At 50.5% G+C, this 12,389-nt stretch overlaps 1 protein-coding gene across 1 annotated transcript in view; it reads left to right on the plus strand.

The window, feature by feature from the left end:
- The first annotated feature begins 209 nt into the window (after positions 1-209).
- The window catches only part of HS3ST2 (heparan sulfate-glucosamine 3-sulfotransferase 2), a 92,593-nt gene continuing 80,413 nt past the window's right edge, over positions 210-12,389 (plus strand). Inside the window, exon 1 of the mRNA XM_004268570.2 lies at positions 210-1,140. Coding sequence (XP_004268618.1) covers positions 656-1,140 — 485 coding nt within the window. The 5' untranslated portion in view covers positions 210-655. The remainder of the gene's footprint in view (positions 1,141-12,389) is intronic.

Genomic DNA, 12,389 nt, shown 5'->3' on the forward strand with positions numbered 1-12,389 from the left:
GGAGGAGCAAATGCCTCGACACCTTCCCCTCACCACCCCAAGCTGGGAGCTGCCTACGTGGGCAGGGCCCGGGGTGGTGTGTCCCTGGGAGGGATAGAGAGGGGGGGCCAAGGGGCTGGCCGGGTCCCCGGGCGGGGCGCGGGCTCGGGGGACCCGCGCGGCTGACGTCAGGCGACTCCTTAAATAGAGCCGGCAGCGCGCTCGGCCCCGCATTTCTCGAGGAGCCGAAACGCGGCCGGCGGCCAGCGCCACCGTCCGGCCCGCCCGCCCGCACCGCCGCGCCGCCGCCGAGCGTTCGGGGCGCCGCGGCGCGAGGATCCGGGATGGGGCTTCGGGCGCTGGGCGCGCTTCTAACCCGGCGCACGTGAGAGCCGAGGAGCGCCGGGCGCCGCCCCGCTGCCCGGAGCCCCAGAGCCCAGGACGCGGGGATGTCGGAGGCGCCGCCGCCCGTTCCCCGAGGAGACGCCGCCTCCGGGATCCCCGGGCATGGTGCGCGCCCGGGCCGGCAGCTCCCAGAGAAGACGGCTCCCCCTATGCCCGACCCTCGTGGCCCGGGCCGCGCGGCTCGAGCCCTCTAGGCGGCCGCAGGGCCCCAGCCGCTCCGCCGCCGGCGCCCCCTCGGAAACCATGACCCCCGGAGCGGGCCCATGGAGCCATGGCCTATAGGGTCCTGGGCCGTGCGGGGCCACCTCAGCCGCGGAGGGCGCGCAGGCTGCTCTTCGCCTTCACGCTCTCGCTCTCCTGCACTTACCTGTGTTACAGCCTCCTGTGCTGCTGCGACGACCTCGGCCAGAGCCGCCTCCTCGGCGCGCCTCGCTGCCTCCGCGGCCCCAGCGCGGGCGGCCAGAAACTTCTCCAGAAGTCCCGGCCCTGCGATCTGCCGGGCCCGACGCCCAGCGAGCCCAGCGCTCCCAGCGCGCCCGCCGCTGCCGCGCCCGCCCTTCGCCTCTCCGGTTCCAACCACTCCGGCTCGCCAAAGCTGGGTACCAAGCGGCTGCCCCAAGCCCTCATTGTGGGCGTGAAGAAGGGGGGCACCCGCGCCGTGCTGGAGTTTATCCGCGTGCACCCGGATGTGCGGGCCTTGGGCACCGAGCCCCACTTCTTCGACAGGAACTACGGCCGCGGGCTGGACTGGTACAGGTAAGGAGGGGAGCCCCACTCAGCGCGCCCCGGCTCCAATCGGCTCCGTCCTCTGAGCCATCTCCTGCGCTTTCGCTTCCCCTTAACCCGGCTCGCTGAGTGGGCTCCGGCTGACACGTGAGGGGGTGGGGGAACTCTAGCAGAAGGATTTATCCAGAACTTCCCAGTGATTGTGCAGACGGGCCCCGGTTTCTTGAACGGCGAAGGACAGTTGGCTCTGGAATCGCCGGAAGGGAAGGGAGATCTCTGGCCTGACCTCGGGGCGAGTTGGAGGGCTGGCTCCGTGTCCAGCGTCTGGGGTAAAGCCGAGTGCCCAGGGAAGGGTCAGCCGGGACAGGTGCTGCCTGAACACAGCCCTGTCCTGAGTCTCGCCAGATCTTTCCTGGCATTTGACGGACCCAGAGAAGGGAAAGTCCGAGGAGGGCCCCCTCGCGGCAGGGCTCTGCGCTTGGGCGAGGTCCCCGGAGTTCAGGCCGAAGGACAGGGCATCCCCTGAGGTGTGGGCATGACAAAGGTCCCTTCCGCAGTCTCAGTCTGAGCTCCAGGTATTTGCTGCTGTATCTGGCCTGAGACTCCCAGTCACTCTGACCCTGAATTAGTGTTTTTGAATAGTGGAAAGGACCCTGGATGTGAGTCTTGGCGCTGCGCTTGGCTTGAGCAAATTCCTAAAATTCATTGAGCCTTGATTTTCTGGTCCATCACAAGGATCAGGAAAAGTCCCTGCCCTGTGTGCCTCTCAAGGCCTTTCTAAGCGCTCTAAAAGTGTCAAAGAGACACTTCGCACTGGTCAACGCTTCTAAACCAGCAGCCAGGGTGTGGAATTTGGAATATTTGTAGGCGCCTCAGATGAAGGCTGGCTAGGGTCATAGGGGCAACCAGTCATAGGCAGACTCCCACTGCACTGCCAGGGATGACAGTCACCCAAGCTGGTGGTGTCTGGGAATAGCCTGAAACTTCTGGAAGGTAGTAGCCTCCACTGTTCAATGCCCATTTCCCTCCCAAGCCCTGGATGGTGCTGAAGTGTAGGACTGGCCCACGTGTGGGCTGAGCAGGGCATCCCTGGGGGTGGTGTAATGTATGTGGTCCCCATAAAACCCGGGTCACAAATTTCTCACCATTTGCCTGACCCCTTGAAGACTTGCTAGAAATGTCTGCCTAGTAATGGAACTGGGGAGGGGTAACATGGTAGCTGACACAGTAGCTGAGGCTATTCTTTAAAAATTTTATTAAAGTAAACCCTCTAGGGAGTAGAAAGTCATAAGCATATTGGATAAACGACAACTTCATTAGAAGGAGGACCCCGCTGGGCTCATAATAAGGACCCTGGATTTGTAAGGATCGGGGCAACAGGGCCAACGTATCCCCTTTGCCAGGGAGCCCTGGCCTGCAGTGGTCATGGCTTATGGGACCAGGGATGGGACATGCCCCTTCCTCAGGAAGCAGACACACAGTCCATCTCCAGTGGAGTGCAGCAAGGGCACAGCTGGTCTGGGGGTGGCCCCAGCACCTTTATGCTGGCTCTATGGAATAGGGAGGGTGGCACAGAATGGCAGGTCTGGTGCTTTCCAAGCTGTGACCCCCCCCCCAGGCATCCCATCTGGGTGTACGAAGTATTTGAGGACAGCGTCTGAGCCAGACCGTGGGGTGAGAGAGGCGAACACATCTAACAGCAGAGCACGACATGGGTCAGCCCTGGCCATACTCTAATGCACGGCAGGGTTTCCTCGATGGAAAATCTAAAGATCATTATGAACCCCTTTGCCAAAGTGCAGTGCCTTTTAAGTGCCAACTAGCAGAATTGTGAGCATTGGCTTTTATTGCGCCCTCCACTAAACACCTATTCCCCGCACCCAGCCCCTGCACTCCCTCTTCTGTGCTCTGCCACCAAACACCATACCTCAGGCTTCCTTCTCGGAGCCTGTGTCATTCAGGGATGGCTGCTTTTTATTTTTAACCTTGGCATGTGTGATTCTAAGCCAGCTTAGCTGTGAACCTTAGAGATGGGAGCCGTGCCTTTTTTTTTTTTTTTTTTTTTTTTTTTTTTATATAGCACATTTGGATTCTGCTAAAATTCTCAACTGAGTCTTGGTAGGTTTTATTTAACATCAAGCATGCTGACAGCTCCACTTCTCTCTCTACTACCCCCCACTTCCCAGGGTCTGTCTTACCGTCCCTTTTTCCCTTTATATTTCCGAAAGAACATTTGGCCTGCAGGTCTGGTAGTAACAGCCCCATCCCCGTCACTTCCCCAGGAAGGCTAGGAGCCTCTAGCATCAGGAGGGGCTGTGTGATCTGTGCTTATTTGGGTTGCAAATCCACACCCCCGGAGCCCAGGGTTTTGGGTGTGGATGGTCATTTCTGCCTAAGGTAATACTGCCCCATTTGGATGCTGTTTCCATACTTTCCAGAACACTTCTCTGTATGTGTTTTACTCTTTATTATCACTCAAGTAATATGCATTAGTTGCAGAAGTGATGGGGATAGATGGTTTTCTTTAAAACCCATGCTCTCACTTTATTCCTGAATTCCATGACTTAGGACGGCAGGTGGTAAGATGCTTCTCTCTCTGCCTGTTGCCCTTATCATTTCACAGATGTGAAAACTGCAACCCAAAAAGAGAGCATCTGGAATGAGACCCAAAGCAAGCTGATGAAATTTAGGCCCAAAAGTCATTGGCATGCACTGTCCCACCAAGATTTACACATACACGCTGTGTGTGTGTGTGTGTGTGTGTGTGTGTGTGTGTGTGTGTGAGCTCATGCGTGTGTGCATTTCCAGCCAAGTACTCTAACCAGTGTTCTATACAGCTTGCCACCATAAAGCCAGTGTCCACTGGGTAGACATGGCCAAAGAGCCCTTGCACCTATTGTAGGGGACTGTGTTTTCCAAAGGTAGAGTTGCAGAGTTGCAGGCAGTGGATCTCATTATGATCTGCCCACCTTGAAGCCCCTGGGGATAACCTCCCAGGTCTGGAGGCCCCAGTCAGGCAGACAATGGAAGAATCAAAAGGAGAGACTTCTTCCTGTGAGTAAGTGGAGATAAACCAGGAGGTGACAAACGGTGCCTGAAGGCAAAATGAAACATCCAGAGAGGCACCATTGGCCAGAGACCAGGAGACAGAATCTGCACCTTCCTTACCCCCAGCCTGAATCCTCTCTTGGAACTAGCCCAGTTCAGGCCACCCTAGGAAGGCCCATCACTGAAGCTTACCTCACCTCTGTACCTGGCTAGCTTCCCCTCTCCCAACTTGCTCCACATACAGAAGGGTCCTGGCCTTAAGTTCTACTTTCAGCAGCTGGGTGTGCAGGGTGGGGTCGGCTAGCTGCTTGCACAGGGAGGCAGGGTGAGACCATGCTACCAAGGGACCCAGGATAGGACCTGCAGTCAGAAGGCAGGAGATAGTCCCCTATGCTGGGTAATTGGAAACAGAGTCCTGGCTTCCTCGTCATAGGATGGCGCCTGTGGTAACTATCACAGAAGGTTGTTTTGAAGAATGAATGAAACCCTGTATATGAAAGTGCCCTGGAAAATTCCCTGGTGTATAAAGATAAGACAGTAATGTTATCACTGTTACCACTATTACTACTACTACTTCACTAACACTCCTTTTACCACCATCAGTACTATTAGTATTAAAACTATCAGTTTCTTTCCCCACTGCTGTTACTGCATGGGGCTGAGGAATTAATTAATTGCTGGAAAAGTAGTTTCATGAACGCCTGGGAGGGGTCCTGGCCTTAAGTTCTGCTTTCAGCTCTGCTTTAATTGTCCTTTTTCCCCTCCCTTCCTTTCTTCTCTCCTTCCTCCTGCATTGGTAAAAAATCACTTCTCATTTCTGGGTGTCAGTTTGCTCACCTTTAAAATGAGAATGATATCTGACAATGTATGTGAAAATGCTTCTCCCAATCTAAGGTTATATTCGGGATGCAACAAAGGTTGAGTATGAGACAGAGTATTCAGAGCCTTCATCTTTCATAAAGAGACATAAGTTGTGCATTGTCCAGTAGTTTTTAAAGTCTTAGGGGAACCTGAATTTTGTGTAAAGTGTCCTCCGTTTTGCTAGTTTTCAGCGACTGAGGTTGGGGGGTGCCAGTGTGAAGACGAAGTGAATCTTCTCTAAATGCATTGAAATGCCAACAAGAGCAAGTTAATATGTGATAATTGACTCTGTGCTCTGGTGTCAAAATTGTGATAGATGAGCCTGTTCTGTAAATTTTAGACTCCACAAGTCTGCTTATTTATTTGTTCAGTGGCAGTGGTGTTCTGCGGATGGCGTAAGGCAAAGAAGACATAGCATTTGCCCTAGAGGCAATAGTCTAAGTGAGAAAGAGAATTAAAAGCACAGAATAAGGTCTATCACCCTATCCAGCTCATTTCAATCAAGAAATCAAATTTCAAGAACAAAGCCAAACTCTAGAAAGGCAAACTTTAAGAAGAAATAAAACCAAAGGCAGGAGGCAGGGGAAGTAATGAATGTGGAAGGCTTTACCACCTTTAACAAACTGATGGACACATGGCACAGATGGACCCGTGCTTGCCGTGTGCACAGATGTGTGTGCACGCACAGCTCACACGTGGGCACCCGCACACACAATTCCAGTGTCTGTGCAGACACGTCTTCATAAGGAGTTTTCCTGCTTCTGTCCAGGAGGATGTCACACAGGCTGATTAAATGGATCCGCTGAGTCCATAAATCCTCTGTCCGCCTTGTAGGTCTCTGTCAGCCTCGCAGCAGCTGGAGATATAGTAGTTAGATCCAGCACATGTACAGTTCTTGTCAGGCACCGAGGAACATTCAGGATGGGCAAGAAGGACTGTCATCGCTCAAGGAGGCTTTTTGAAGCCTGGCTTTGCTTCCCCCTAGAGCTGGGTGGGACAGTGGAAGAGCGTGGAATGAAGACTGGGCTTTCCCCAAGGCCTTTGGTATGTGGTTATTTAGGGGGGAAAGACCCGGACCAGCCCCAGTGCTATTCAACCGGCACACATTGTTACATCTGTTTTGGATGTTAAACTATTACATAGATTCTAAGAAGCACATTTTCTCTTTCACCTTTTAATATCTCTGAAATTAGGATGTGTCTAATGATTGATGGTGTCTTAAGTCCTTGAGATACGATGTTTCCATATTGGATGGAAACTCTCTCCCCCAGAGATGCCCTCTGCTCTGGAAACTCACTGGACCTTACAAACGGCCAGCAACTAGGTGGCAGATGCCCGGCCCAGCAGGGAGCCCGTAAGACCCTGCTTGTCTCTGCAGCCAGCAGGGGTCTCTTCTGATTGGTGAAGGAGCTGTACCCATTTTAGATTTTTGATTGTTACCCATGCCATTTCCTATCCTGAAATGAGGGGAAGTGTGGGTTGACAGCCACCACGAGACAACAAGGTGCTCTGGAGGTCATGTTCTTCACGGGCTGCTGTTCTGCCCAGATATTTGGAGTCATATCCCAAGAGTCCCTAACAGGTTCAGGGCATGCTTGATGCCCAACAGGTGCTGTTACCCGCAGGGCTTGCTTCTGTTCCATGCATCTGGCGTGCAGGACTGTAGAATAGTTTTCTTATCGTTGGTTAGACCTCCACGCATCATTCCTGAATGATTGAGAGACCGAGTGGGCGGGGCGAGGGCGGAAGCACACAGCTTCGAATTCAGATCGCCTGAAATGAGTGCCCTTGGAGGGCACGCCCTCGGCCGCGGGTCTGGGGCGGGTAGGTAAGCTCGCTGGCTGTGAGTCAGGCTGGAGGGCGTTTGCAAGGTCACGCAGTCTACCTAAACCTGTGGGACTCTCTCTCCCCTCCAGAACTAACCCCAGGGCGGGTTAGTCCATTTATTTGTCAAACGCCTACCATTTGCCGGAATCAGTGCCGGGCTGCTGTAGACCGGCTCTGCTGCCACTGTGTTCTCCTAGTGGGCTGCGCGGATGGGCTGTAGTCCATGGGCAGCTGGATGAGGTGGGTGAAAGCCACAGTGATGGAAATAACTTAGCATTTCAGAGGTAATTGCTGCCTGTCGAGCTCCACAGCTGGGCTGTTGGTCCGATGCTTCTCTCACGGGGCTTCCTCAGAGGATAACGGCATAGAGAGAGAGGGGGGCAAGGGGTTACTACTGAGCGTGTGCTTCCAAGGAACTTGGGCCAGATGGACTGGTTGGGTTACCTGGGGCTTGAGCATCACATGATTTCCCAGACACAAGTCCACTGGGCGTGGCTTCCCAAGCTCAGAAATCAGCGGCGTTCGTTGTGATTCCATCTCAGTGCTTGTGGCCGCCGGCTCCCATGAGTGAGAAACCCAGGGTGTCTGCTCTGGGTGGAGGCCCAAGGACCTCTCCCTGCTGTTCTCAGAGAGGCAGCATCACGCCCACATCTTCGGAGGGTAGCATTTTCCAGGCTTCAGTCATTTTTGTACCGCCTCATATTTGCCAAAACCTGGCATGACCTCTACTATTATTTTCTTAATAATTTGTATGTTTATGTTAACATTTTAAAATTATATTTTTTATAAAGAACTGGGTTGATTTTTCTGCAGTGTGTACATTTTAGAATAGATAGTATGTTCCCATAGTGCAGACTTCAAAAGTGACAAAGGATATTCAATGAAAACCATTCTGCTCCTTCCCACTCTGTCTCCACCACGCAGTTCCTCTTCCCAGCAGTCACGGGATCCGTTTTTGTGTATCCTTCTAGAGATGTGCTGTGCATTTGTAAACCTAACACCCATTATGCAAATGTAGTCAAAATACATATTTTTAGGGCTTCCCTGGTGGCGCAGTGGTTGAGAGTCCGCCTGTCGATTCAGGGGACATGGGTTCGTGCCCCGGTCCGGGAAGATCCCACATGCCGTGGAGCGGCTAGGCCCGTGAGCCATGGCCGCTGAGCCTGTGCGTCCGGAGCCTGTGCTCCGCAGCGGGAGAGGCCGCAGCAGTGAGAGGCCTGTGTACCGCAAAAAAAAACAAAAACAAAAACATATTTTTAGAAAACAACTTTATTTGAAAACCACCTTAAATGGAAAACCAGCATCACTTGCCATAATTAGAAAGTAATTGTAAAAATAAGTAGATTGAAAACAAACAGTGCTATTGAATTTTTGCTACTGAAAGTGGCTAGAATGTTCCAAGCTTATAACCTGCTCTATCTTTGTTTAAAAGAGGACGTCAGGGGATACTAAGAAGAGCAGTTAAAGAAATACTAATATCAATGTGAAACATTTCTCCTTAATGTAATCAGAAGGAATGAAAGTGAAGTGGAAAAGATAATAAATTTTCTCACCAGTAGGTCTAATGTAGTATCTAAAATTACTGAGATGAGCTATGCGACAACATCATAGGAAACACTACTAGTCTGCAGAAAATCCAGTGTAAGTAAATCCAGTGATGTGTCTAGCGTTCAGATTCCTTTGATGTGTTAATGATTGGAAGAGACAAGCCAAAGGAAAACTCAGCACAAGTATGAGCATTCAGAAAGTATTGGTGCTTGCAATATTTACAAAGTAGTCTAGCCTTCAGAAGAACAGGATTGCCTGAATAAAGGGTATAGCAGGTATTTAAAAGAAAAAAAAAATCCCACAAGTTTACTGTTGGTTTCATCACCGCTTTTGCTGGTGGAAAATCAGCGGTCTCCCCCATGGATATCGTATCTCCATAGGTCGTTACATACCTGCAGGCATCAGTGTTACAAAAGTCAAAAGTAAAGTTGTTTCCACTAGGGACTTGGCAACTTCTGTGAAAGGGGCTCAGAGCTTTTTTCTGTTTTTTGTTTTTAAAATTTTGAGGCTCATGTGAGAGAGGATGTCTTTTTGAAACCTCAGGATGCAAAGTCCTTTTTTTTTCCCCACTGAGATGCATGATGTGAAGCTTAAACATAACGGCAGGGCAGGGTGTCACTCTTGCTTTCTTACACAGTTTGATCTCACTGTATAAAGAGGGGAAGACAATGTCATATCTTTGTAAATAGTTTTTAGTTGCATAAAAGGAGCTCCGATGGGAAAAATTGTCCTTGGGACTTACCAAATGTTGTCAACAGAACCCATTTGGAGGGTGTCTGTGATAGCAGGGCTCCCCAAGCTTGCCTTCAGATGGGTAAGTAGTCATCAACCCTGATGAGGTGGTGGCTTCCTGCTCACTCAGGGCCCCGGGTCTTGGTGCTCACTGCAGGTAATGGAATCCCAGACCCACCCTAGGCCTGGTGGAAAAAAGAGCTGGCATTCAAGCAGTGCCTCAGGGAACACCGGAAAGAGGGAAGGAGGGCAGCCCTGAGTTCATGGATGAGATGAACTCAAAATAGAGATCAGAAGACCGTTTCAGCACAGTGATTAAAAGCTCGGGCTCTTGAATCAGAATGAACGAGTTGGAATCTTGTCAGTCCACCAACAAGTACCCCAGTTCTATCTGCACATGGGGACCAACCCTCTTGCCTACAGGTAGGACTGAACGAGTGATATCATGTAAAAGTGCTCAGAAAATTTCTAGCATGTGGAAGGTGTCCAACAAGTGTTGGCTGTCATTATCGGTCGTTGATTTTCTCGTCATTCCTTTATTGAGCTAAGTGCTAAGAACCTGAAGGTGAATAAGACACAGGTCCTGCTCCTGGGTTCCTCCCAGTTTGATGGGTTATGAAATGTTCATGGGAAGTTTTTACGCAAGTCAGAGCTGATGATAGGAACCATAACAGAGATGCAAGCAGAGCTATTGTAGCATGGCGGGGAGACAAAATCCGATTGGGGGAATTTGGGAAGGCTTTCTGGAAGAGATAGTATGTTATTTGGGTCTCAATGGGCAGAGGGGATTTTTGCAGGAGGCGGGTGAAAGGGGTGGCCCTAGAGGGATGTTGTTTCTAAATACATTCATTGCACAATTTCACTTCTGATTACAGTCAAATCAAAAAATAAAGTTTTTTCAAATCACTTTAGTTCTGCATGCATTTATTGACTACCTACTGTATGCCAGGCACTGTGTTAAGTCCTAGAAAAATTAAGATACAAAAGGACTCTCCTTTAAAGAATTGAAGGGGCAGACAAATCCAATAACAAGATATGCTGAGAGAGAAAATACTCCTGGCATATGGGGTCACAGGAGGGGCCCCCACTCAGGGTGGGTCAGAGAGACTTTCCAGGGAGCTGATGCCTAAGCTTTAGGACATGTGCAGTGGCTGTTTCCTCCGCCTGAATCACTCTTCCCCCAGAGCATCCCTAGATCTGGCTGCTTCTCATCGTGCAGGTTCCAGCTCACATGTCACCTTGAAGACGCCTTCCTTAGCTACCCAGTCTAAGCTGACTCACCTTCCTCATTACCCTCTATCTCTTGTCTCCCCCTTGGTTTATTTACTTTTTACTTCTTATTGCAATTTGAAATGTTCTTGTTCATTTTTCTTTTTACTCACCGTCTCCCCCACCAGACCGAAAACTCCGGGACAGGAGGGATCTTGTCTGTCTTGTGCATGGTTGTGTCCCCTGAGCTCAGAGTGGTGCCTGGCACACAGTAGGTGCTCAATAAATAGTCGTTGAGTGACTATGCTTAGGTGTACAGGATGACTAGGAATTGGTGAGTCTGTCCCAAGGCTACAGGCCGGCCCCAGCCTTTCATTAGGCTTTTCACACGTGGGTCTCGGGAGGCTGGGCGAGAGAGTGCAGGGTGCGGTGCTGGTGACTCAGCCACCACTTCAACAGATATTTAGTGAGCATCTGCTCCATGCCAGGTACTGTTATAGTCCCCGGGGAGAGAGCAGTTAAAAAAAAAAGCAGACAAAAATCCCTGCTCCTGTGGTGCTTACTTTCTATGGGGTGGGAAGGAGATGGTCAATAAAGAAGTAAGTAAATTATATCTATGTCCGATGGTGACAGGTGCTGTGGGAAAGCATAGGGAAGGAGGATGGAGAGAGCTCGGTGGGCAGGGAGGGGGGCACCGCGATTCTAGACGGGGTGTTTTCGGGAAGGCCTTACAGAGAAGGTGATGTTGGAGTAAAGACCTGAAGGAGGTGAAGGAGCAAAGCATGTGTGATCTGAGCGAAGAGCACTGTAGGCAGAGGGAAAAGAAATGCAGAGGCTCTGAGGACAGCAGGGTCTCTGGTGTGACTGAGGGAAATCTAGGGGCAAAATGGCTGGAGTGGCCACAGCAAGGAGGTGAGTTATGGGAAGTCAATTCAGAGAGGTGGCCAGGCCCCCATTCAGATCCATGAAGGGCATTGCAAGAATTTTTTTTTATGATTTATTACTTTTTTAAAAAGTCTATGCTGTGTCATGTACCAGTGAAAACTGAGAGATCCAAAATGTTCCCCTCTCACTTTTAGAGTTGAAGAAACTGGTCTTCCCAGAGACTCAAAGATTTGAACAAAGCCACCTGGCTGGGAAGCAGCAGAACTGGGACTTTTGTTTGTTTCAAACAAAATTAAGACCCGTAGTATAGATACATACAGAACGATTTTCAATCCTGCATTCTCTGCCTAATATTCCATCGTTAAGATGGTCCCACACCATTAAATATTTCCAAACCTTGATTTCAGTGTCTGGGTCTCATTCTATCATGTGGTCCCGTGGAGCGCTTACCCATTCCTCTCTTCTTGGACATTTAGTTGCTGATCCCCAATTTTTTTTTTTTTATTTAAGTAACTCTCCATTGCCTAGATCTCTAATTCTTTCTTTAGCATAGAGTCCTAGAAGTGAAATTACTAGGTCACAGTGAAGAACTTTTTTAAAGGCTCGAGATACATACTGCCAAAATGGTCTCCAAAACACTGCAAGCATTTTGGCTTCTCCTCTGAGCGAGTGGGGAGATATATTGGATGGTTTGGAGCTAAGCAGTCATACGATCTGACTTATATTTTGAAAGGATCTCTTGGGCTGCTTGACAGAAGCAGGGAAACTGATTAGGAGGCTTTTGCGGTGGTAACGGTGGAGGTGTGAGAGGTGGGCAGGTGCTGGGTACCTTCTGAAGGTACAGTTGCAGGTTTTGCGGATAGATTCATAGGGACCAGGTACGAGAGGGGAGTCAGGGAAGATGCTGGTGTGATGATGACATCTCTTAAGGGCTTGCTGTCTTTCAGACCCTTCCAAGTGACAGCAGGCTGGGGTCTGAACCTAACATTCTTCCCAATACAGCCCCTGGCTTGACGGGCCAAGCCTCTACCCGTAGGTCTCCTTGAACTAGCCAAAGAAAGGAATGTCACGTTCTACTGTAGCTTGGAGGCAGCAGGGCCCCCCCCACAAATTGGTGAGAGATGGCAGAGTCCCTCTTTCTGGAGGTCTTTGAGGCCCTTTTTATAAAT

This window comes from Orcinus orca, chromosome 16 (assembly GCF_937001465.1).
Source record: "Orcinus orca chromosome 16, mOrcOrc1.1, whole genome shotgun sequence".
In the NCBI taxonomy this organism is placed as follows: domain Eukaryota; kingdom Metazoa; phylum Chordata; class Mammalia; order Artiodactyla; family Delphinidae; genus Orcinus; species Orcinus orca.